Source organism: Cololabis saira, chromosome 1 (assembly GCF_033807715.1).
Source record: "Cololabis saira isolate AMF1-May2022 chromosome 1, fColSai1.1, whole genome shotgun sequence".
In the NCBI taxonomy this organism is placed as follows: domain Eukaryota; kingdom Metazoa; phylum Chordata; class Actinopteri; order Beloniformes; family Belonidae; genus Cololabis; species Cololabis saira.
The window spans coordinates 55,347,410-55,373,909 of NC_084587.1; the positions used below are offsets into that span (position 1 = coordinate 55,347,410).

At 42.7% G+C, this 26,500-nt stretch overlaps 1 protein-coding gene across 1 annotated transcript in view; it reads left to right on the forward strand.

The window, feature by feature from the left end:
* Positions 1-26,500, forward strand: part of slit1b (slit homolog 1b (Drosophila)) — a 113,300-nt gene that overhangs the window by 9,620 nt on the left and 77,180 nt on the right. The window contains exons 2-4 of the mRNA XM_061727672.1: positions 11,676-11,747; positions 14,660-14,731; positions 14,848-14,919. Coding sequence (XP_061583656.1) covers positions 11,676-11,747; positions 14,660-14,731; positions 14,848-14,919 — 216 coding nt within the window. The remainder of the gene's footprint in view (positions 1-11,675; positions 11,748-14,659; positions 14,732-14,847; positions 14,920-26,500) is intronic.

Below are 26,500 nucleotides of genomic sequence, written 5' to 3' on the forward strand. Positions count from 1 at the left end.
CACCCTGCACTCCACTAAAAATGTATGCAGCTCACTAAGATATGGATCGGGTGCAAAGCAATAAAACACAACATCATCTGCAAAAGGGAAGATTTGCATTAGAAACAGCATGTCAAGGAACAACATATTTGGGGACTAGTTCTCTGAACATCCATACAGACTTTTGGCTGGTACCGATTAGAAGAGCTGCAACTCTTCTGTGATTAATGTCATTTCATATTCATCTCATGCAAAAGTCAAAAGGGCAAACAGCAAAGACTACGGATAAAGTTTTGGTCAACTAAATAACTCTTAGATGTCACTGTTTATAACACAGGGACTTTATCATCTGCTGGATAAAACCCTACATTAAATTGGAATAAACATTAAGAGCAAAATAGCAGTTAATTGTAATTACTACAGATACTGTTTTAATGAATGAACCGCTTTCAGACTGTCAAGATTTTTTCTGTTTCATTTTCCATTCCATTCCCTCCGTCTCTTTCTCAGTTTCACCACTGGTGACTGCCTTCCCGGCTTTTCCGTTGTCCTCTCTTCTCCCTGTGCCCATCTCTTATAATCATCTGAGTCCCCTGCGGCCCTTCAGTGGGAAACACGCCACTAATGAAGTGTCATTAGACCTGTGTGTGTGTGTGTGTTTGTTTGTTTCTGCTAATATTAGTCACAGCCAATGTGCTGCAACTGGGGAAAAAGATGACGGATGAGCGGCAGAAAGAGGAGAAGGAAAAAAAAACAGAGATGGCAAAGATGGGAACAAAGAGAGGGAGTAAGTAGAAAGAGAGTTTTTTCAAGTAGTCAGGGAAACAAGGGGAAATGAAGGAGTGAGAAAGAAGAAGGACATAAGTGAATGAGTAGCTAGCAGCTAGTCGCCTCGTCGCACAAGAAAATGTGTAATAGGAACATCTGTTCACATGCCATGTAGCAGTGTCACGATAAAAGAGCAGAAGTTTCTTTTTATATCATATAGAGCAATATTTGGTGCTGTGATCACTAACAGTTTCAATACATACGTTCACGTAACACCAATCATGTTATTGATTTGATTATTAGCTGGCTGTTGCCAACGGCAACAGCCAGCACAGCAGAAAAGTGAATGTTTTGTTGAGATGGGGCTTGAACTTTGGTGACAGGCTGCTTTGTGGCACCACGTACCTGTTTATGAGGATTTAGTTATAGCTGTGCAACATCATTTCACAGTTTCATTCAACAAAAAACACATGTTACTGCTGTCATGTTAAAGTGTTGTAGACAAAGGCATATTCATCATTTCGAAAGGCAAATGTAGATCCGTAATGATTTTGAGTCCAGATAGTTATATTAGGCTGAATTCAGATTCCCTTTTACACCGGCCCTGCAGTCTAGTGCAAGATGAGAGGTCCTTTACAGATTAGATTTTACACAGACTAGGATTATTACTGCATGGTTTTCTCTTCATGCTGAAAAATATTCTGAACATCCAAGTATTTGTTGTCATTCTGATGCTGCCTGATGCTTTACTTCGTGTGCTGGGTCATGATCTCAGTCCCAATCTGAGAAAGGAACAAAGAGGAAACAAAACCCTAAAGGGGTTCAGTTTGGTAAATGGTAATTTTTCTCTTCCTTTCTTTCAAAAGATCTAAACTGATCCAAGATCTTAACATCTGACTGAGTGAAAAAAAAAGTCAGAACTGATGAGCATTTATCATCTTGGAGTTAATTTGGGTGATTAGGTTTACTCTCAAGAGGTTACACACTACGGGTAGGTACAGGGTTTCTAACATCCAGATCAGCTACAGAAACATAAAGCAGTTATGATGTTGTAATTTGACACAAATATAAAGCTCCAGTTTGGAGCTGCTGATGCAGACATTTTCCGGCCTACAAAGGTCACTGACTGTTACCACCACTCTCTTATCTTATTCATCAAAAAGTCAAGTCTGGTACCCCGACAGGCGTGGAGACTTGGCTTTCTCCCCAGTGTGTCATACGAGACACTATCCAGTCAAACACCTGCATATCTGCGTTTCTTGCTCTACCTCGTAATGCTGCGTTCCCACAGTTTATCCATCTAATAAACCCAGCTCATGCTGTTCAGGGTGGGGGGGTCGGTGTCATCGAGTGAGTGGCCTGGTACACTCTGGACTAGTCACTGGTCCACGATGGGGCCATGCACCGTGCTGTCCTCTATGTTGAGCTGGGGACAAAGTGAAAACACAGGAGCATCTGCCTCTAACTACTATTATAGAAAACATTTACATGACACTCAATTCAGTGAATTGGGACTCAAATTTTGAGAGGACTCGATTTGGGACATTTTTCCAAGTCACTAAATTCGGTTCAACCTGATTTCTGTCCTCACACTGAGACTGAAGGCAGGGTGAACCTCCACAGAACAAATGGACAGTTGAAATCAAAGAAACCTGATTGGATGACGGTTTACGATTTGGCAGTTGTTGTGCTGTTGAGTAAAACGGTGTCACAGTTCGTTATGTATTCAGATCCGTTGAGATGATATACTATAAAGCTTGAGTTATGGTTCTGCGTCAAACCAACGCAGAGCACACGCCGTTGCCGTGACGCCGTCGTGAACCTTCGGACTTCTCCGTCACTCCATTTCTCCACGGTGCAGTACCCCCCGTGACCGCTAGTTTGCCATCTTTTCCTGAATGGTTTATCCAACGTTTTCTGGTCACTGTGAATCAAAAAGATAAGGACAACTATTGTGCAAAAAAACTAAACAAAAAAAATCACACATACACGAAGAAAAGAGCGCTGAAAGTTCATGACTGCTTCAAACCGGAAACCGGAAATGTGTTGCTACCAAGCGAACCAATCACAGCCCTCTCGTCTGCATTTGGTATGCGTCGCCTCGACGCGTAGTTACAATTTTCGGGAGGTGACGTCAGTAACAGCGTCAGTGAGTGGCGTGTGGTCTGCGTCGACGCGTAGCACACGCCGAAGGCACGGCGTCGTTTTGACGCAGAACCATAACTCAAGCTTAACTCTGCTCTTCTTTCAAGTGTCTGCATACGTGGTTTTTTTAAGGTGGATTTGTATCTTGATACTTAACTGGGCCTTGCTGCTCCATCCTTCACGGATGTTCAGCAGATTAATGATCATTGGCATCGACTGGCCACATGACTACTTGCATGTGTCCACCATCACTGGGAGTCTGTCACGGTGCAGGAGCATGTCTGGTGTTTGAGAAAGCCTTGTACTGGAGGTTGGTAATTTGAAGGAACGCATAGTAGTTGACACATTCCAGGACTGCCACCTCCCCGACACATCAACACCAACACAACAGTTTAACAGTCCAAAGAGAGTTCTGTTTTCTATAGGGTTTATGTCTTCATTGTTGTCTCTCTATCCAAACGACTTCTCTCAAGTTGCCCCCCTGCTGGTCTCCTTCCCCGTCTCATGTAAGAGTACAGAGCGGCGCTGAGCCGATCAACTGCCCCGCTGCCCAGTGAGGCTGCGATTGTGTGTGCATGTGCGAGACGCGTTCTGCTTTAATGAGCTATTGTTTGGCCGAGTCGCCACTCGAGGGGAGCCTACCGCTTAGCTGACCCCCTGACCCCGCCATGCTGCACAAAACTCAATCAGCCACGCCTCATCAGGGCGGGACGGTGTCTCTGTTCTTCTCCTTCCTTCGCCTCACAACAAGACAACTCCTGTGGGTATTTTGCAATAAGCGCTTAGGTGGGTTTTTTTCCTCTGAGCTTCCGCATATGTTAACACAGCGTGTGAAAATGCGGCCATAACTCACTGGATGCCTCCATCTCTTCCAGTCCAGTGCTTGTTTTGCTTGTGGAGTTTAACTGTCAGGGTAATTTCACACACATCCAGGGAGTGATTCTGGACCCCCTGCCATGATCCATCTATCCTTTACTCCATCTCTCCGAGCCAATCCGCTGCTTCTGCCTCCACTTCATCTCTCTGGACACCCTCCTCCTTCCTCCATTTTCATACTGTAAGAACAGCAAAAATAATATTTGACTCCACGGGAATGACTACTTTGCTGGCTTTGCATGAATTACTTGGCAGGGATTTAGTTTGTTTAATTTCACTCATCTGAAATATTTGGTATGATTCGTTCAACTTATAACCCCTGTTGAGTATGCTCGGTTAAAAATGTCTTCTCTTTCTTCCGTTGGCTTCTCCCACACCATCTGTTTCCATCTCAACCTGTTTTCTGCATCTATGCTCGGATAAAACATGAGAGAAGAACAGCTCCACTACCTCTGGGGTCAAACAGAGTTAAACATCCTGTGGTCACTCAGACAAGATGTTTCACTTTTCTATCTAATATGACTTAACGAATTGAGCAAGAATTTAATTTGAATTCAAATTTGTTCAACATGACCGCTGGCTCTGTTGCTTTTTTGATGTTTCCTCATGAATATGAAGCAATAAAAACCTTTGAGAAGTGCAACATTATAATAGCTCACCTATAAAAGCACAATATAGCACATCGATAAGGCTGGAGGTCCAGATGGTGTCAGTCTCAGAGAACCGAGAGCCTGCATGATTCGCTTATATGGGATCCATACTTCTGCCATCTCTGCACATCCGTTATCAACGTGCCCTCCGCTGCTCTAGAACAGATGTCTGAACATCTTGCGTAAAGAAATATGTGCAGAGGCTCAACTAATTATGACTAGTTATTGGCTCAACTAAGTAAGTACCTCTCGGAGCCATGGCATCTTGTCTTTTGCGATGGAATTAGAGTTATTGAAACTTATTTAGGTGCCTTCGCTATATGCTAACAGGCAGCACGGCACAGATCGTGATTTCTCCAGTGTGTTAAACAAGATTCACCCCGTACAACTATTTGAAAAACACAGTTGGATGCCTCCACCACCCCCTGGATTATTGACTACCTGACAAATATACCGCAGATTGTGAGACTGAAAGGTTCCATGTTTGAGTCGGTGGAGACTGAACACAGAAAACCGCTGAACCCGTTGGTGACAGGGTGTGGACACAATCAGCTGGTCTTGAATGTGAACAAAGGGGAGGATTCTGGACCAATAATGAGTCAAACTTCAGGTCTGCCGTGGTGGGTGAAGAGGTGGAGGTGGTGGAGGACTATAGATACCCAGGTGTTTACCTGGAGGAGAGGCTGCACTGAAGATGCAGTGTTGGCAAGGCAGACTTGTTAAGGAGGGTTTTAGTGATGTGTAGTCTCTATTTACACACCTGTGGAGGAGAGTCTACCGAGGCTGGCGGCAGCTGGGGGACAGGGCGGGCTCAGCCCACCAAATCTGCACCTGGACCCCTCCTCTGAAATTGAAAAAACAGCATCAAACTTTCGACTTGTCAAACTTGTCCAGTAAAAACTACGTAAAGGAGAGTTTGTGATTTGTGAAACATTTGTTCTACTTGTGAAAAGGCAGAAAAAGAGCCATTTCCTGTGTTTGTTATTCGATCAAACAACACAATACAATAGATAGACTTTACTATCTGTCAGATAATGAAGGTATTTTAATTATATAAAATACAGAGTTTGGTCTTTAAAAAGCACTGGACTAGCTCTCTTATATGGTCCCGGATTGGAGATGCAGAAGCTAACTCCGGGGTCGTCTCCACTCTCCACAGCGCTGCATCGTGCCACATAAGAGAAATGGTGCCTTAGTAATCTCTGCTAATGAGAACTCCATGACAAACATGTTAGATACGGAGCGCTTGGGCAGGATCTTTGCCCAAAGGAAACTAATTCTGTAAATAGATGGATGTTCAGGTTAATATTTTCATAACGTTTTGGACAAAGACAGTTTTCCTTGACATACCCATTTATTGTAGTTTATACACTGGAATCAAACGGTTCAGACGTGATTACAGCACACCTGTCATCTCTACTGCCGGCCGACTCCACCGGGCCGCTCTGGAGTGAGCGCAGAACTGCCGTCTATGTACCGTGACGTGACGGCTCTGAGCATTCATCCATGTTGTCCACTGAGAAAGTAACTTTAGAGTTTACCTGCTTTAATTATATTTTATTTTTACTCCTCACAAAACCCCTTGGAAGCTGAATCCGACACCACCGTGCCACAGTTCACGGCTATGAAGATTGTTTTTCTGTTTCACCAGTTGTTTTCTTTGCATTTCTATGCGTGAACTGTAGATCTGGTTCCCACACCCCCCTCTCCAACATCCGCTATCCCTTTCTCCCTCCCGCTCCTTCATACAGGACCAGACAATGTGAGACTATGCTCCACCCTTTACAGGAACACAACACTCCTCAAACACACACTCAGATACACACATACACACATACAGGTACATGCACACGGATCCTTTTACCTCTCCTACCACAAAGCCTCATGGGAAGAATGACATCATCCCTTCGCTTTCTTCATAGCTGTCAATCACGGCAGACAATGAGGTCACAGGGTTATGCCTCTCAAGCGTGACGCAGCCTCTGCATGAAAAGAATGCCTAGCTCAGTAAAATATCAGATAACGGGCGTAGGTAATGCCTTATACTGAGAGTTGAAACAAAATTAAGTCGTTTTACTGATTGGTATACCTGGGTGCTTGGGGTAAATGCAGCGTTAGGACATTAAATGCATCTGAACAAACATCTGGTAGAAACTGTTTCCCTGATTGTCTTGTAGCTCTCAGCTTTTGAAGGCTGATTTAGGGTTAAAGAGCGAGCCTGTCCTCCAGGTGAACTCCTGCCCACAAACCCTCGGAGACCAATTCCAAACAACAGGATCAATGTGAACTGTTTGGAGGCGTCATGTAGAGGGATATCTACTTTGTCTTTTTAAATAAAAGGGGGAAAAATGAAAACGATATTTGTATAAAAACATAGCTGAACTGAAATTTACCTTATGACCATTTTGTCAGACTTTAGTGTGTCAAGCTCTCACAGATTTGTGTATTTCTAAACCCATTCATGACCAGTCCCGTATGAGCCTACACACACGTGTGTTGGGAAGGGATGTAGGCAGTGGCTCTGAACTGTGGGAACGCTGACAAAGTGCCTTCAAATGTTAGCAAAGATCAATATTATAATTGAAGCATGGCATATATCACAATGACCAAGAATGGGAAAGAAGTTATAGGAAAAAGCTGTTACTAGAACAGAATTAAACTCTCTTTTTTAAGAGAAGCAGTGATGACCGGGGGTTTTGAGCAGGTAAGTTAATGACCTTATTAAATGATAGCAAACCTGTGTTTAAAGGGGACCTATTATGAAAAACACGTTTTTTCTTGTTTTAACATAGATAAAGTGGTCTCCCCTCACCCTGCCAGGGGAGATAAAATACCATGGAATTCTGCAAGCTCTCTGACCCCCCCTGAGTGAGTCTTCCAGTGTCACGTGACCTTTTTTTGAGCCATTCTGAATCTGCGCCATGGCGCCGCGGATCCAGGTTAAATCATCCAGGTTCCCGGGTGGTTTGGGAGCTGGGTCCTTGGGGGTCTGTCCCAGGTCGGATCAGCTTCATCCTCCGAGATTTTCAGCGAAATCTGTCGGTTTGATCACCGGTAACGGGCGATGCGCACAGGATGCGCCCCGGAGGCGATCTGTGCGCCCGCCGTGGGGTTGCGGCGCCCGTCGCGCAGCATCCGCTGGGTAGATCCGGCTGAAATTCCGCTGGTCGGTCCCCGGGAGTCCCTGCTACCAGTCCAGGCGGGTTCCTGCGGTCCCGGCCGGTCGGAACCGGTCAGATTCCATGGTTAAAGCCGTGGTGATGCGCGCGGCTCCAGCCTACCTCCTGGTTCCCAAAGCGCGGTCCGTCCGACTAAATTGTCCAGGTTCCCAGCCGCTTTGGGAGCAGGGATTTCTGGGGTCCGTCCCAGGCTGGATCAGCTTCACCCTCCGAGATTTTCAGCGAAATCTGTCGGTTTGATCACCGGTAACGGGCGATGCGCCCCGGAGCCACGCCGGGCGTGGCTCCGGGGCCAGCGTTCAGCATCCGCTGGGCAGATCCGGCTGAAATAGTGCATAAATGTTATTTATATATAACTCATATTTTATTTTTTTAACAATAAAGTTGCCATTTGTGAAAATTCAGTGTTGTATTTATTTACAGGCTCGGGCTGCTCTGGCGGAGCGAGGTTTATTCTCCTCCCCTGCTACCCGTCATTCAGGGAGCCAATCAGCACAGAGCCTCATTATCATACCCCCCCCTTCCCTTAGAATGGAGCACAGAAAAAGAGGTTAGAAGCGGTAAAACTAGTGACAGGGCCCACAGGCTGGATTTCTGATTTATGTAGAAAAAACAAGCTTTAGATTGTTTTTAAGACATTCAAGGCCTGTTTAAAATATACATTAAATGCCATAATATGTCCCCTTTAAGGAAGTTTTCTTGTACATATCCTAGTATTAAAAAAGTGTTTACATTTAAAAGAACGACATGTTAAACGGGACCTAAGACCCAAGGATCACCTTAAACTCCCGGCAAAAAGATATGGATTTAGCAGTCTGTCAGTTAAACATTTTCCACATTAGATTTCCAACTGGACTGACATCCAGATGTTTGAGTTGATCTGTCTTTCCTGCAGAAATGTCTGATCATGTTTTGCTCTTTCATAAGATGCATTATCACCCTAAAACGTGACTTCCTCGTCATCATCACCTAATTTACCTTCGACTGATGAAATGAGTAAATCTTCAGAATTTCGGTGAACACTTGTGCACGATGCTGTGGAGTTAATGATGCCAGGACATCAAAGAAATTTGCTTCATATCTGTAGTTGTCCATGGCTCACATTTGGCTTCAATTAAAGGGATTGAGAGCAGCATGGCGGCTTAGTGGGTAGTGCTGTGGCTTCACAGCGTGGACGTTTGTGGTTCTCCTCTCGGCAGGAGTTTCTGTGGCGTTTGCATGTTCTCCCTGTGCATGTGTGGGTTTCCCTGGGTACTAGCTTGTTCCCACAGTCCAAAAACATGCATGTCAGGGTAATTGGTGTTTTTAAACTGCCTGTACACTGCAATCCCCCCGCCCCCCAAGAATAGAGCCGAATAAGACATAAATCTAGTCAAAGTTGTCTTATTTTAAGTAAAAATATCTTTGCTAATGGTGTAAGAAAAAGTTGTGACTGGAATTCTTAAAACTAGCCAAAATAGTCCAGAACAGCGGGCAGCACGGTGGTTTAGTGGTCAGCATTGTTGCCTCACAGCAAGAAGGTTCCCGGTTCCACCCTGGCGCAGCGGGGTCTTTCTGTGTGGAGTTTGCATGTTCTCCTCCTGCTCGGGTAGGTTCCCTCCGGGTACTCCGGCTTCCCCCAACAGTCCAGAAACACGCATGCTAGGTTAACTGATTATTCTAAATTGCCCGTAGGTGTGAGTGTGAGTGTGAGTGTGTCTGGTTGTTTGTGTATATGTGGCCCTGCGATGGACTGGTGATCTGTCCAGGGTGGACCCAGTACTGTGTAGTGAAGTAGATTTTCACTTGAAATAAGTAGAAAAATCTGCCAGTGGAACAAGATTTTTTTGCTTGTAATAAGAAGATAAATCTGATCCCACTGGCAGATTTTCCTACTTATTTCGAGGGAAAATGTACTTGAAACAGGTGAAAATTGTCAAATAAGTTATTTTTCTGGTGAAGACTCTAAATGTTGAAATAGCAGTAAAACCACATTCATTGATGAAATGACATAAGGGATGGAAAGGAGGGATGGCAGTTTTACAGGGGGGATGATTTGGACCGTTTTTATTTCAGGGGGGGATGCCGTCCCCCCTCAACTCCAGTACTGGGTGTACCCCTGTGATGAGCTGGGATACGCTCCAGCAGACCCCCGTTACCCTGCAAAGGATAAAACAGGTGTTGAAAATCTATGTATGTATGTATGTATGTATGTATGTATGTATGTATGTATGTATGTATGTATGTATGTATGTATGTATGTATGTATGGATGTATGGATGGATGTATGGATGTATGTATGGATGTATGGATGTATGGATGGATGTATGGATGTATGTATGTATGTATGTATGTATGTATGTATGTATGTATGTATGTATGTATGTATGTATGTATGTATGTATGGATGTATGGATGGATGTATGGATGTATGGATGGATGTATGTATGGATGTATGGATGTATGTATGGATGTATGGATGGATGGATGGTCCAGAACAGTCTTCTAATTTTCTTGAAACAAGGCTTTTTTGAACTTTCTTGGAATTTAGTTTTGCAGTGTAGGAGTGCCTTGGAGCATGTGTGGTGTACGTGTGGACCTGCAGTGGGCCGGTGACCTGTCCAGGGTGCACCCCTGCCCTTTGCCTGAAGAGACCTGGGATCCCCCAGAAGGGAGCTGGCAGATAGCCATGACCCTGAATTGGAATAAGTGGGTATTGATGACAATTGGACCATCCATTTGTCATATATACCCACTTATTCCAATTTTCTAATCAATTATCATATAATCTAATCCAATTATCCAGTCCATTGTCTATAGGATAGATAACAGATGGATGGCATTGACTCAAGTTGAGCATGGCTGCTTAAACCTCGTCACATACCTACCAGACTTGGGTCAATGTCTCATTTTATCTTTGGAGCAAGCCTGGCCTTTACAATAATTGCCATATCCAATGTCAAAACTAGCTTCTGACATTTACGCCACATGGCTCAGACGACAACAAAACCCAAATGTGCCCCTTTTCATGAGCTTTGGGACAAGTCTGGGACACATAGTGCTGGCCGCTGCTATAACTGGGCTATAAAAGCCAAAGTAGCTGAAATTAGGCCCATCTCCCCTGGTGTTTCACCTGACATTCAGCCCCCAACAGTAATGACTGTGGAAACTTATTGGACATGCAGCCAACAATAGATTTCAGCATCACTTCCTTGCACAAAACAGATTCTTGATTCATTACCAAATATCACTTTCATCTAATCATCCATGATTTATGACGGCTTGTCTTTATCTCCCTGTAACCTTGTTTACTCCTTTGAGGTGTTAATGATGGTTTAGGCTTGTCTTCTGGATTTAAATCCCACTTCCTTCCGACATTTCAGTTACAACCGTCGGCTTCTGCATCTGCTGATTGCTTTTCCATTTCTTTTGTTGTCTATCTGGTACTTTCAAGGCATATTTTCTCCAGGCGTCTATCTGTGTCGACATCTTCCTTGGTTCACCTGGCTGTCTGCTTCAGTTCTGCAGCCTTCCATTTCTTCTGTAATTACTCCAAGTTTTAGACACAGTTGACAGAAAACATCAACATATTTTTCTACCTTCATCTTTTTCCTGTTGAATTACCTTCTCGAAGTGCCTTTATGAGCTCAACTGTTCCTTTTCTGGAGTTATATTCAGTCAATCAGCTTGTTAGAGGCTGCGAGTGCTCCATTTTAAATGGAGGCTGATATGCATATTCAGACCTCTGCAAGTATTTCTTCTACAAGTGGACAGTCCAGAGTGAATCCGAAAAAATAAAGTCATTTAAAAATATCAATCTTATGCACATTTTTGAGGTACATTTAAAAAGCAAGAATGTTTAGCTATTGAATGAAGAGTTTTTGTGTCATATTTCAACTTTTTAATTTAATTTAATTTTAATTTTGATTCTTGTATTAGTCATACCACAGAGTATCAAGCTTTTATACAGTCTATGATGCTGAATTGTTGTTAATTTATTTAGTAAACTGATAACCACATAAACACTGAGAGTGGACTGCTACATGTTCAAGCGTTTCTTCCTGTTCTCTAATTTTCTGTCATCTTGTTTGTGTTTCAGAGACCTGAATGGGAACAACCTGACGGTCATCACCAAGACGGACTTCTCTGGCCTCAAACACATCAGGGTCCTGTGAGTCACGGCCATCTTTATGCACGTCAAGGATTAGACGAGGCCTACCCAGCCGACCCAGTCATATCAGGAGTTTATGCCTGTACAGCATTGATATTTGGAATAATTCAGTTTACTTGTACAACAACATGATCTAACAAGCCGTTACAGACCGAGCACTAGAGGTTTATAAAGACAAATATATTCAACTACAGTAATTCGAAATAATATTCCAATTCATTGTAATTCATCCACAATCCAAATAAAAAAATTCAATTCATTCCAGTTCATAATCTAATATGTTTGAATTCAGGATTCAGTTCATTGCAAAGATCAGAGCAAATAGAAACTCCTGATTATTGGTATCTGGTGAAGCAAATGGTGTAAAACTGAGAACCCAAACCAGCTGGAGGTCCGTTAACCTGCAGAAACAAACCATTACACTCAGATCTGGGGGGATGTTTGCCACCTCTCTATCGAAAATCTTTTTATTTGACCAATTTAGAAATGATTTTACACAAAACAAATCTCTGTGTAAATGTGTAAACTGGCTCTTATTTCTTTCACCCATTGTTCATTGTTACCTTGTTTGTTTAACAAAAAATCTTATGGCTGATATTTTGAATCACAGCATGAACAAATGATCAGTAACTAATTTATAACAGAATGGTGGCGCTCCACCTCTCATTTACAAACCTAAATCAGAAAAAAGTTTGATGACATGATTAAAAAGTGATTCTCACATTTCCTTTGATACTTACTCATTTCTGTATTCATTACAGACTATGTGAATACAAGATACTTATTAATACGAATTATCATTAAATAGTATTACATTATGTTATTAGAACTTATAAATACCTATTTTTTTCATCAGCTTGATTTCATCAGTAAAAACTAACTGGATTTCAAACAGTAACCAAAACAATGGCTACAGGGGAATTTAAAGCCAATAAGGAGGCTAAAGAAAAACAAAGTGTCATTTTGAACACTTAAATAAGACTTTGATGAGTAAAGATAGGCAGCATGTGAGAAAACCATTTAACTGTTTAAATATAAAACCCCTTAATGCAAAACGCCCCCTGAGAGTGACATGCTGTCACCAGGACGGGGGACGGCTGGTGGACTGTCCTGGCTCCTTTCCTGCCCCCAAAAGACAACGTGTGTACAATTTTGAAAGAGAACGAGGGCGACAATGACGACTCTTCCTGCTGCGCTCCGTTAGATGTGTGCAGTATAAACGGGACGGAATAGCAGCGCAAAAACATGGAGGAAGTTGTAATTAAAGTGGTTGAAACTGAACATTTCTGGACTGCGTTTCAGGCCTGAAATGCAAACATTTATGTGTATTATTAAAAAACACTCAACATGTTGGGTTCACGTTATCTGCACAGCAATAAAGACAAAGCCATTAGAGAAATTGTTGCTTCTCTTCAGCATCATTCCGACGTGCTTCAGGTGTTTATGCGAGGGAGCTGCAGACGGAGCCGCTGGAGGCGAGAGCCGTCCTGTTCATCATCACTGTCAGCCTCACTGTTGACGGAGCAGCTGCTCATATTTAAAGAGCTTTTTTTCCCACATTTCTTCGCTGGTTGTAGGTCTGCTAGGAATGTGGGAATCAGAGCCACGCTGCCCGCCAGAGCCGGAGGGCACAGAATGATGCCTTAGCTCAGTGGTGACACTTGAGCCGCCCGCAGTGCTTGTTCAGTGTCAGCGTGGGTCAGATTTACTCCCGGGCGTGGCTTAGCCCTGACCTTTTGGCCTGGAAACGCAGTGCCCTCTGGTGATGCTGGACGACGGACGCTTTCCTGCGTTAAGCTGAGGGTTGGGACTTTCCTGAGTGTCAATGATGGACGCGATGCGTTGAAGGGAGGGCATGGTTTATACTACTAATCTCCAGAGGCCTTTTCCAAACAGATTAACGGCCCTTGGGGAGCCCGGGGCCTGTCCCTGTCAGCAGAGCTTCCAGTATTACACCAGTATGCAATGCTGGAGTCTAAAAACAGTTTTCACGAAACAGATCCCAACATCAAACCCAACAAAATACACACTGAAGCTTTTTAATCTCATTTTGAGTCATGAAATCGTGAAGAGTTGAGATCTGTTGAGAGGGTTAGTTAAAATTATATAATATATGTTATATATTTGTTGGGTATGTAGCATATATATATTTATAGGGATATTTATGTAGTTTATATAGTGATTATTTATATAGATATATATAATATTTGTATTTTCTAGATATTGATATAATATTTATGTAATAATTATATTGTCTATAATTGCATTATATTATATTATTATATTAACAGAATGGTGGCGCCATTAATTATTAATAATAATAATTAATAATTAATTAATTAATTAATTAATTAATTAATTAATTAATTAATTATTATATTATTATATTATATTATATAATTATATTGTCTATATACGGTACTTATATATGGATAATTACGTAATAATAGGTATGTTTACGTAGTATTTATATAGATTATATTTATATGGATATTGTGTAGATATAATAATAGCAATAATGTAAATCCATAGAGTTATAAAGGGGTAGGAACTGGGAAAAAGTGTAAACTTCTTCCTACTCCTTTTTTTCGAACATATGTGAATATGAAGATGTAAATGTTTATCTTTTTATTTTTACTTTCATTTTATATACATGTTCGAAATAAAAATTAATTAATTCATTCATTCATTCATTAATTCATTCATTCAAGAGTGTTGTAATTGTGTTAATATTCACGCAAAGGTTAATCCAGTTTTCATGGCTGTTTTACGTATTTGAAAGGTAAACTCATGTCACACAGTCATGTTGACATTTACTCAGAGTACAGACTTGATTGTTTTTTCTCATGGTCGAATATTCAAACAATAAAAGATTTAATTTGAGCTTTTTTGTCCTTATTTCCTTCATGTAGTCACCTGATGGAGAACCAGATCAGCAACATTGAGAGAGGAGTGTTTGATGAGATGAAGGAGCTGGAAAGACTGTGAGCATTCCACATTCTACTTCATGAACTCATTGACAAGTTTCTGAACACTGGTGATAACGATTCTCACCGTTCTGAGAGTAAATTACACATTTGATCCTGCTTTTCTTCTGTAGTCGCCTCAACAGGAATCGCCTCACGCAGATTCCAGAGCTGCTGTTCCAGAAGAATGAAGGCCTGTCTCGACTGTGAGTGCAGCTTTTCCTTCCTCTGCTTTAAATCTAGCGCCTCTACTTCCTTACATGTTGTCAGTAAATGTGCTACATGTGTTCCCTCCGTACCCCGGGCCTGGTTCTGCACCATGTCAGCTCCTGGCAAGGTTCACCTTCCTGTTTCAGGGGCATGCACGTGTTTGCAGTGAAAACATACAGAAGCGTGTCGCATTGCTCGAAAAGTAAAACCAAATCATTTAGTTTCTTTCATGAAATTACACCATCATTTTCTTTTTTTAAATATTTTTGCTTGGTTTTTATGAATTAACGACACACCTTTTCTTTTTTTAAGGTTGCAGATATGTTTACACTCGGGTTTTTAGGGCCGTAGAAGCGAGCCATCACACACACGGTGGTGCAGCAAACCTTTCCGGCTGCTTCAGGCTGTGTACTCGCTGTTTTTGTGGTCAAAAGTTGACCTATTTTTCTCACCCAGAAAACACTACAGTCAGTCTCCCCGTGCACAGCATGAGCGCCACAAATCCTGCTGGAAGAGCTGAGCCTGAATGTCACATCTGAACACGCAACAAAGGGCTCTTTTCTCTTTAACAACTGAAAACCTGGACCCGGTTGGTTTCTGTGAGGATAAAATGCGTCTCGGACAAACTGCTCGCGAGTCTTTGTTGTAAAAGTAGGTTTGTAGCGGCAGTTTGGGAGTGTGTTACTGCCTGGAAACACTCACCCAAACACTGCTCGAGGAGGGCTTGAAAAAATGCTAAAATAACAACAGCATTTGAGCTCTGATTAGATTTCCTCATCGACTGATCCACTCTCGACGGCCACGGCTTTTTGGACCAGCGTGTGCATGTTCGTGTGTTTTGGTTGTGGTATATTTAGGGGACACTCTTATTTCTTGTGAATAAAGAAGTAAACTGGATAAACATCCTGAAAAATAGCCCTAACTGCAGACAGGGTGTGAACGTGTTTGCGTGTGGAAGTGGGCGACATCAGGCGTGAGTGCGAGACGACGCTTGGAGAGAAAAGGGATGTGTGTGTTCGTTCATGAGCTTGTCTGTCCTGATTATTTGCTTTTTTGCTGTTTTGGCATTTTCACACTCTGGCTCCCAGCAGGGAATGCAAAGATGGACTTGGCATGTCCGATCAATCAGCACCAACACACACACACACACACACACACACACACACACACACACACACACACACACACAAAGCCATTAGCGCTACCTCCAGCAGGACTGATTTCTTTTCCTCCTGCTGTGTTGATGGACTCTATAAACCCTCCGTCCCTGGAAAGCACCACCTCGTATATGTCTGTGTGCTGCTGTCTTCTTTACTTGAGCATTTTTATCTCTTTGACACAAATTGCTCATTTATTTCCTTGCACCTGGTTCCCTCTCTTTACTTCCTCTCCTCCTCCATCACGTCTCTTTGTGATTCTGATAGCAGAGCGACATCTAGCACATGTGAAAGTTACTGTGAAAAGCTCTCTGTTTACTGCAGTTTTTATATCTATATACTATTTTAAAACAGCTATATTTAGATTATTTCTGTCGCCTCACAGCAACAGTGTACAATCAGAGTCACTTGAACTGCATCTAAACTTCCATCTGAAAGGATGTGTATTATTTCCCTTGTGAAAAAGACACAGTTACCATTCTGACGTGATGCAGTGGTCGGTCATATAACACACAATAACACACATTCCTTTAGGCATGGAGTATTAAGTGAAGTTATAGTATTGCTTCTGTATTTTAGTAAGCGGTAATTGGAAACACGTGACCTGATGCAGTTCAGACTGAGTGGGACAAACCTTGGACAAACTTCATCCAGCAGCTCGGCTTTGCGTGAATGAGCTCGACTAGTTTTCCAATAAAACGACTCCTTTATAACTGAAGTACAGGGTTTTAATGGGAGGCAGTAAAGTACGTTATCATCTGTGGAGACTGCTTTGAAGTGATGATGAAGTTTTGTATTAACTTTTGAGGAAGGTTTCAGTCCAGGATGCCCTCTGGTCTCTCCATTTTCTCTGTTTTATTGTTTCATTCTACTCGCTTTTATTTTACTCAGCGTGTCTGCATGAAGGATTCGCTTCATATCCAGTAACAGCTTCGTTGTAGGTTTAAATGACACCCTGAGGCCGTCTGTCTGGAGGCTTTCCCCACCCAGCACCTCCCTGAGAGTTGATAAACACACACACACACACACACTCCTGGACACTTACCTTGACCTGGAGCTGAACTGCAGCGGGCCAGCTTTGCCTCACACTGTGGAGCGACGTTTTTTTCTCAGTTCCACCAGAGTCACAGCTGAACTTGAACACAGTCTTACCTACTGTTAATTGCAACGTTTTGAGTTTAGCTTGCAGTCGATCTTGCAGTGAAATTCGATTGCTTTGTCGGAACGACGACTGGTGTAGCTGAGCTGCTGTCAGACCCAGAACCCAGAAGTACAGTACGCTACAGAGTCATGTCAGCTCTGCAGAGGTAGTGCAGCCTACATGAGCTCCATTATCTAAAAGGAGCTTGGAAAAGAGACCATGACAATTATCGCTGAAGACAACTACTGTTGAGAAATGTTACAATGCCCACAAGCTGTTTTTGAATCAGTGCATTAATGCCCCTCACAAAAACTGTTTCCCTGAACACAAACCCACCAGCACTGACAACTTTAAGGCCTTGTGGAAGCATCTTTTGAAAAATGAACTTCACAAACTGCAGGCCAATTCAATTCAATTCAATTTTATTTATATAGCGTCTAATACAACAGAGTTGTCTCTAGACGCTTTCCAGAGACACATACCCAGAACATGACCCCCGAGCAGTTATTACATAAACAATGGCAGGTAAAAACTCCCCTAGTGGGAGAAAAACCTTAAGCCAAACAGTGGCAAGAAAAACTCCCCTTTAGGAGGGAAGAAACCTTGAGCAGGACCAGGCTCATAAGGGGGGACCCTCCTGCCGAGGGCCAGACTGGTGGGTCAGGGACGGCAACAGCACAGCAGGCAGGTGGAAGCAGCAACGGGATGACCAGGGGTGGGGGCCGCAGGCCAGCACGCAGCTCCCGAAGCTCCGGCCCAATCAGCAAGTCCCAGGTTGGGGTGCAGGGTCAGGAAAAGACTTGTGCTCCGTAATGCAAGCTACAAGCCACCCACGACCACCTGCAGGTTCCGGTGTCCGGCAAAGGATGCTGCAACATGGACAAAAGAGAGAAAAGGGAGGAGAAGAGGGGGCCAGAACAAGAAACTACAGGAGCGACTCTGACACACTAAAGTTTACACTACCTAGAGATTTACCAACACCAGCTAGAGGTTTACTAAACACTAACTATAGGCTTTACTAAACAGAAATGTTTTAAGTTTAGTTTTAAAGGTGGAGGTGGTGTCAGCCTCCTTAACCCAGATTGGAAGTTGGTTCCATAGTAGTGGCGCCTGATAGCAGAACGCCCGCCCTCCAAATCTACATTTAGATACTCTAGGAACTACGAGTAAACCTGCACTCTGAGAACGGAGAGCTCTGACAGGAACATAAGGCACTATCAGGTCTTGCAAATAATGCGGAGCTAAGCCGTTTTGGGCTTTATACGCAAGTAATAAAATTTTAAATTGGATTCTGAATTTTACGGGTAACCAATGGAGCGACGCTAACACTGGAGAGACGTGGTCTCTCCTGCTAATTCCTGTCAGTACTCGTGCTGCTGCATTCTGGATCAGCTGGAGCCTATTCAGCAAGTTACTTGGACATCCTGCTAACAACACATTACAGTAATCTAGTCTAGAAGATACAAACGCATGAACTAGTTTTTCTGCATCACTCTGCGAGAGGATTTTCCTAATCTTTGCAATATTACGGAGATGGAAAAAGGCTATTTTACAAACCTGATTGACATATGGTTTAAACGACAAATCCTGATCGAAAACAACACCAAGGTTTCTCACAGTTGCACTGGAAGCCATCGCAACACCATCTAATCCCTTCCTAAGATGCTCTGGACCAAGAATGATAACCTCTGTTTTATCTGAATTTAGAAGCAAGAAATTTCTGGACATCCAGTCCTTGATGTCCCTAAGACATGCCTGAAGTTTAACTAACGGTTCTGTTTCATCCGGCTTCATAGACAAATAGAGCTGCGTATCATCAGCATAACAATGAAAGTGTATGCCGTGATTCTGGATTATACTTCCCAACGGCTGCATGTATAAACTAAACAAGATTGGCCCTAGCACTGAACCCTGCGGAACACCATACCAGACCCTTGACTGTTCTGAAGAAACCTCATGTACATGAACAAACTGGAACCTGTCAGATAGGTATGATTTAAACCAACATAGAGCTGTCCCTTTAATCCCAACAACATGCTCTAACCTGTGCAGTAAAATGCCATGATCAACAGTGTCAAAAGCAGCACTGAGGTCCAGTAGAACCAATATGGACACTAATCCCTTATCTGAGGCCATAAGAAGGTCATTCGTGACTCGAACCAGTGCTGTCTCTGTGCTATGATGCATTCTGAACCCTGACTGAAAGACTTCAAACAGATCATTTCTATACAAATAGTCACATAACTGGCTTGAAACTGCCTTTTCCAGAATTTTAGACACAAATGGAAGGTTGGAAATTGGTCTATAATTAGCTAAGGTGTCTGGGTCAAGAGAAGGTTTTTTAAGTAAAGGTTTAATTACTGCAACTTTGAAAACCTGTGGTACATATCCTAAACTTAGGGATAGGTTAATTTGGTCCAGTATTGTCGTACCAATAAGAGAAAAAATATGTTTGAATAGTCGAGTCGGGATGGGGTCTAACATACATGTGGTTGACTTAGCTCTATTGACGAGTGAGGTCAGCTCAGGGAGGTCTATAGGATCAAAACAGTCTAGAGATAAGTCAGAGCCTAGGGAAGTCGCTAAAGCTGAAGAAACACCTACAACCGGCTGGTTGATTTCTTCTCTAATTCTCGTGATTTTACTGTTAAAGAAGCTCATAAAGTCCTCACTACTGAGAGCTGCAGGAATACTCGGCTCCACAGAGCTGTGACTCTTTGTCAGCCTGGCTACAGTGCTGAACAGAAAACGTGGGTTACTTTTGTTATCCTCTATCAACGTTGAATAATAAGCTGTTCTGGCTTTGCGAATGGCTTTTTTATATACTATTAGAATATCTTTCCATTCACGATGAGAGTCTACAGACCTACAAGAGTACCACTTCCTTTCCATTTTACGCACGTTTTGTTTCAACATGCGAATATCTGAATTATACCAGGGAGTTAAGCTCCTGTGGCTAGAAACCCTCCTTTTCAAAGGAGCAACTTCATCTAAAGCTGAATGCAACAAATCAGCAGTGTTACTAGCAAGGAAATCAACATCTGCAGAGGTAGAACCCAGGTCACTGGCCTCGACTACATCACTATTTCGCACTGTCGTAAGATAAGCAATGGCCTCCCTAAATTTAACAATAACTTCATCAGACAAACATCTGCTAAAATAATACCTCCTATTTTGCACTTCAACATCAACAAAATTAAATTCAAATGTTATTAAGTAATGGTCGGATAAAAGGGAGTTTACAGGTGACACCAACAGACCATCAGTTTCAACACTGTAGGTGAGAACGAGATCGAGAGTATGATTAAAACAGTGCGTCGGTTTATCCACTTTTTGTGAGATACCCATTGATTCTAGAAGAGAATCAAAGGCTAATTTAAGATTATCGCTTTCAACATCCATATGAATGTTAAAATCACCCACTATGATGAATTTATCTGTGCTGATCAATAATCCAGAAAGGAAATCTGAAAATTCAGACAAAAACTCTAGATACGCACCAGCAGGGGACCGGTACACTACCACTAACACAACTGGCTTCTCTGATTTCCAGCTCGGAAATTTCAGACCAAGCATGAGGCTTTCAAATGTATTATAATTGCACTTAGGTTCAATTTTTATTTGGAGACTGGAGTTATAAATTGCTGCGACTCCTCCGCCTCAGCCCATGCTTCTATGAATGTGATGATTAAAGTAGCCGGGCGGAGTTGATTCATTCAAACTAACATACTCTTCCTCCTGTAACCATGTTTCTGTTAAGCAGAAAATATCACTCCTGCTCTCTGTAATTATATCATTTACTAACAGAGACTTAGAGCTTAATGATCGTATATTTAGTAGTCCGCATCTAATTTTCCGGTCTGTAATTGGTACCAAATGTACATTGGTTTTAATTTTTACAAGGTTATTTTGGTTAACGCCTCCAAAACGCCGCACCTGGTGAACTTTTGGAGGGCGGGGAACTGCAACCACTTCTATTTTGCTAGGCACCTGGCCAGAGTCGCCAAGGCCAGTATTCTTCAAGTCCTTCCAGATAACAGGAAGTAAAAGTTCTTCACCACAAAGGATAAACTGGGGACCACGTCTCCTTCCGAATGAGAATCTGACAACATTTAAAGGGGATGTATCATAGAAAATTCCCTTTTTTAAGGCTTAAGCATGACTTTTTGGTATCCGGGATGTCTACCAGACCATGAAAACGTCCCATGAAACCACTCAGTCCAGTACGGTGCCCCAGTCTGGATGCATGGGAGGAGATGAGTTGTTCTGATTTTGATGCTGTTCCTACGTCACATCAGGACTTACCTATCAATTTCCTCATCTGGACAGCTGTGGGATGACTGGACAGAGTCAAATGATTCCAGAGGTCCAAAGATGGTTATCATGGCCAAAGTTGGAAGGCAATGAACGTGCTCAGTTATTATTTCTTGTCAGCCGATGACGAAAGATACCTGTTGATCAACTTCATTTTGAGTTGCTGCTTAACCAACCTGGGGTGGCACAAAGCTGGCAGCTAAACTCGCGTTAAAGAGATCAATATCAACTGGTCATCTGGAAAAATCCATAGATTAAAATCAACATTTCTAACTTAATGTGGTATGATTCTTTGGTCACTTAGCTCATCGTAACAGCAGATACGGCCGTGGAGAGTTATGGGGTTGATTTCCTCACGTCGGCAGTAATGGTGCTACTAGTTAAATGACCCGACCAGCAGACGTAAGTGAGTCCAAACCAGCCATGACCCTGTAAGCTCCAGCCTACGTCCTGCAGTAGGGTCCCCCAAACGGGGAGTGGAACGGGATAAGTACTGAATGTGAGCTAATCATGTTTTTGTTGCTTAGTTAAATTCCAAGATAACAGTATTGGTTATTGTTTTTGATTTACAGTCTTCACCAGTCTCACGTATCGGGGGGAGGGGAGATTATGTTGCTTGTTAGCTGCCTAAACTAGCTGCCTAAACTAAAGTCAAAACTGTAGCCTGCATCAGTCTCTTTCATACATTGACTGGCAAGACTCCCCCCATGCACGATGCATGATTTTTCAGGGCCGGTTAGACGCTTTTCCATTACCAGGAACGGCCCTGTAACGTGGACTTCAGGATCCTTTAGGGGGCCAAAAACCGGCCCTGCAGGAGAGGGCTGTTCTCCGTCCTAGAGGGGCCACCTGGTGGGTGGTCTCCGATGATTGGGTATCAAAAAGCAGGAAATTACGTTCAGCCCTCTCACGTGAAGTTAAATCATGTTACCACAACTCATGCTCATGCGCTTTGACCAGAGACATTTTGCTACGAGTACCTTTGATACAGTTAGAGAGTACGGGAAAACAATGGATGCACCGACGAGTCGATTCAGGTCTTTCTGTCACATCACACCAATATATCCAATACATATTATCCAATATAATATATGGAGGGGGGTTATTTTATAGGTGTATATTTAAAAAAAAACAAACAAAGCAAGTAGCATCTGTGGTTTACATTTTTCTTCTCCTCTTCATTCTTCTGTTGGCCGTAGAGGGGTGTGTGGATATCTCTGTAGCGTGGAGGGGAGAGCAGATAAGAGGTAGCCTGGTCGATCAAACTCACATCTAGAGAGATGTAGCGTCTGAAATTGATCCATCTTACACTGTTTACATACAGATTACGTTGCCGCTCTGTTGACATCATATTAGGCCCGCAGACTCTCCACACGGATAGACTGATTTGATTGGCTCTCCAAGACTTTTGGCCACATTTAATGAACTCCAACGGAGGGTTGTTAGACATACTCGCTAAGCAAATTTAAATTTGCTAGCCATCTAGATTTCTGGGCTACATAAGATGCTCATTTGCATTTAAAGGGACAGGCACAGAAGCTGGCCTGAAAAGTTCCCTTTATACAGGGTGAAACAGAAGGTGGAAAGAGCGATCCTTGGGGTGCTTTGATCGATTCATTTCACAGATACCTCATTAGAACTGTATCGTTTTGTGGGAAAATGTGCAATGTTTCAGTCTTATTGCTAGACAGCATAAGAAACCCCCTAAAGACTGAATTTAAGTGGCTGTTAATGATGGAGCAGAGCCACTTCATTCACATGAGGGCAGTACGGGGCTTTTTTACGGCTGTTTGCATCACATGTGCTGTCAGTTATCGCCGTGAGGAAATGAAGTTATGGTTTACTTGTGAAGTAAAGAAGTTCACAGATGCAGATGAGTGGGCCGAAGCCAGCGCTGTCTGCACAAATACAAGAATACAGAGAATAATGTGTATGTGTGCACGCACGCTCCTGATTTAATGTGTCTTTTCTTGTGTGTCCTTGCAGTTAACTTTCCCTGAAGACACTTGCTGAGTGTGTCTCATTAGCCAGAATGGCAGCGCTGTCCTCATTAGAGCGGATGATTGGCGTGTGAGTGTAACTAATTAACAGTGTAAGTCTGGTGGAGCTGGTGACAGACGCCGGCTGCGGCTGTTTGGAGGTTAGCCAAAATGTTGCTGCGCATTTTATCTGATTAATTTGACTTCAAATGAGACAAAGGAAAGGATAATGTCTCCGTGTAAGACGTAAAATGACGTGTGTGTACGTGTAATTGTCTGCCTGTCCATTAGTGCAGTTTACATCCCCGTCCTGTGTAAAGCAGCGTTTCGTTGTCCCTTTGTGCGCTTGTTGCACAGATCTGCATCTCTGAGGGAGGAGAGCTTCATTTCTGCACATGAAATGAGAAATCGGGAAATTATCTTGCATTTACACTATTTTTCAGTTGTCTGCTTCTGTCCTGTTACATGATGGGTTTCAGGTAGGGAATGGATTTAAAAATGTTGTTTCCCATGTACATCCCTGTATTGATCTTCTGGTAAATACTTTGAGTACTTAAAGATATACAACTGGATCATTTTAAATGAAAGAGTCCAGAGTACAGATGCCCTCAACCTGATCTCACAGAAATCCGTGAAATGCCCACGACCTCTCACCACTATTTTCCGTGGCACCAACACGGAAATGGTATAATTCCGTGTGAGCACCACGGATATTGTACCATGCAAAGTCAATAGGATCCGTTGTCGTGATATATACATGGATTATTACATTATTATTATGTATTGATCTCTGCTCGTCACTCTATGACCTAGAGGGGAAACCCAGGAAATTCCCTGTGTTTGACGGAATGGGAGAATGGTTAAAACAATGAATTTAAATATTGCCTGTCTCCACTTCCTGGTTCAAAATACTGTTAAAAATCATCAAAACACCATTAAAACACTGTTAAAACAGCATTAAAAACATGCTTTTACAAACTGACAGTAACAAACAGAAACTTGCACGTCAAAAACTCACTATAATAAAGAATAATATATACATAATAATAATGTATTAATCTGTGTATATATCACGACAATGGATCCCATTGACTTTGCATGGTACAATATCCGTGGTGCTCACACGGAATTATACCATTTCCATGTTGGTGCCACGGAAAATAGTGGTGAGAGGTCGTGGGCATTTCACGGATTTCTGTGAGATCAGGTTGGATGCACTTGCTGTTACTGCAGACTGAGAAGAAGATTTCTGCATTATTGTGTCATAACCTCGGATTCCATTGGATCCAAGACACAATAGACAAACACAGTATGACACAAATATGATTTAGCCCGTCTTTAGTTGAGTTGTTTGCTATTCAGAAGAAGGATCTGGTGATGTGAACCATGCCATTTCTGACGACTATCAAGAGTAGTAAAAAGACTAGTGATGAATGCATCAACTCAGAGTGGTGTGTGTGTGTGTGTGTGTGTGTGTGTGTGTGTGTGTGTGTGTGTGTGTGTGTGTGTGTGTGTGTGTGTGTGTGTGTGTGTGTGTGTGTGTGTTATCATCCCAGCAAGTTTATATCTGTCTGTTCTGACAGAGATGAGTTCACGTACTTGTAGATTCAGATTCATGTAAATGCAGGAGCGGCGTGGACGGGCCTTCAGTTCATGGCTGATGGTTGTCCTTAGTTGATTTAATATATATTAATGCAGGCCGCTTCAGACTTATTTGTTCTTTTTCTTAAATGATGTCACTAACAGCAGCAGCTTTTCATTGTAGGGTGTTGGTGTTTCGTGCCTTCGGCAGAGTCGGTTTGTGAGTTAATGTACTGTGAAACTAAAACAATCAGCCTTCCCGTACGTCCACTCCCAAAGGGCGAGTAAAGGAGGGCCGGTTTTATTGAGAGCGTGATTACAGTTCAATCTAAGCTCTAAGCTCACGCTGAAACCCGACGCTCCCAACAGATATGAGCCGAGGATGTGCAGTCCATTTGCAAATGCATGCATTTCTATATTGACATTATCTGTACGGCTCCAAACGGCCACGTCTGTGAACAGGAGAGAGGAATTTTCCCAGAATTGTAGTTTTGTTGCAGCGGGGACTGTGGGCTGCTCCCCACTGTGTGTGGTGAGACCTTTACTCTGGCTAGGACATTCTGTGGTGTGGACAGACTTTCCCAACAGACACTCGGCTGTTTTCATCCTGCCCGCTGCGTGTCTGCGTTTGTGTTTGTAGGAGGTGGATTTAATAGACCATCGACCCTTTTCCGTCACATCCATCCAGTGTAAAGCTCACAACGATGGAAATGCATGACGGGAGGAAACGTTAACGTCAAACAGGCAGGAATGACACGACGGCTGATATTCCTGAGGAAGAGCAGGTCTCGCTCACTTGTCCTATTTCCGTTGACTCAAATTCAATCTCATCCTTCCTCACCTGTTTACTCTGATTCTTGTTCCTTGTTGTGTTTCCGTCGTCACCTCCACCTCATCTGCATTCGGGGTTCTTTAGTCAAGCGCTCTGCTCCCGGGTACGGTGGCCGAGACCCGCCATTGCTGAAAATAAAAGAAATGCTGCAAATAAAAAGAAACGCTGCTGCAAATAAAATAAACGCTTTGCAAATAAAATAAACGCTGCAAATAAAAACAAACGCTTCTGCAAATAATAGAAACGCTGCAAATATAAAGAAACCCTGCCGCAAATAAAAAAGCCACAACGGAAGTGAATTACCGGGGACTATTTTTGCCGATGCACCAGTGTTTTTAGGGCCTAACACATTAAAAATGACACGTAGCGACGTTGAACACTAACCTTTTCAATTATTTTCTCATTCGTTCTTCTTCTTATTCCTCTATCTTCTTATTTCTTCCTTTTCACTTACGTCCTGTTCGTCTTCTTCTTCTCCTCTCACGTAAAAAACACTGGTGCATCAGCAAAAATAGTCCCCGGTAATTCACTTCCGTTGTGGCTTTTTTATTTGCGTCATTTCCTTTTTTATTT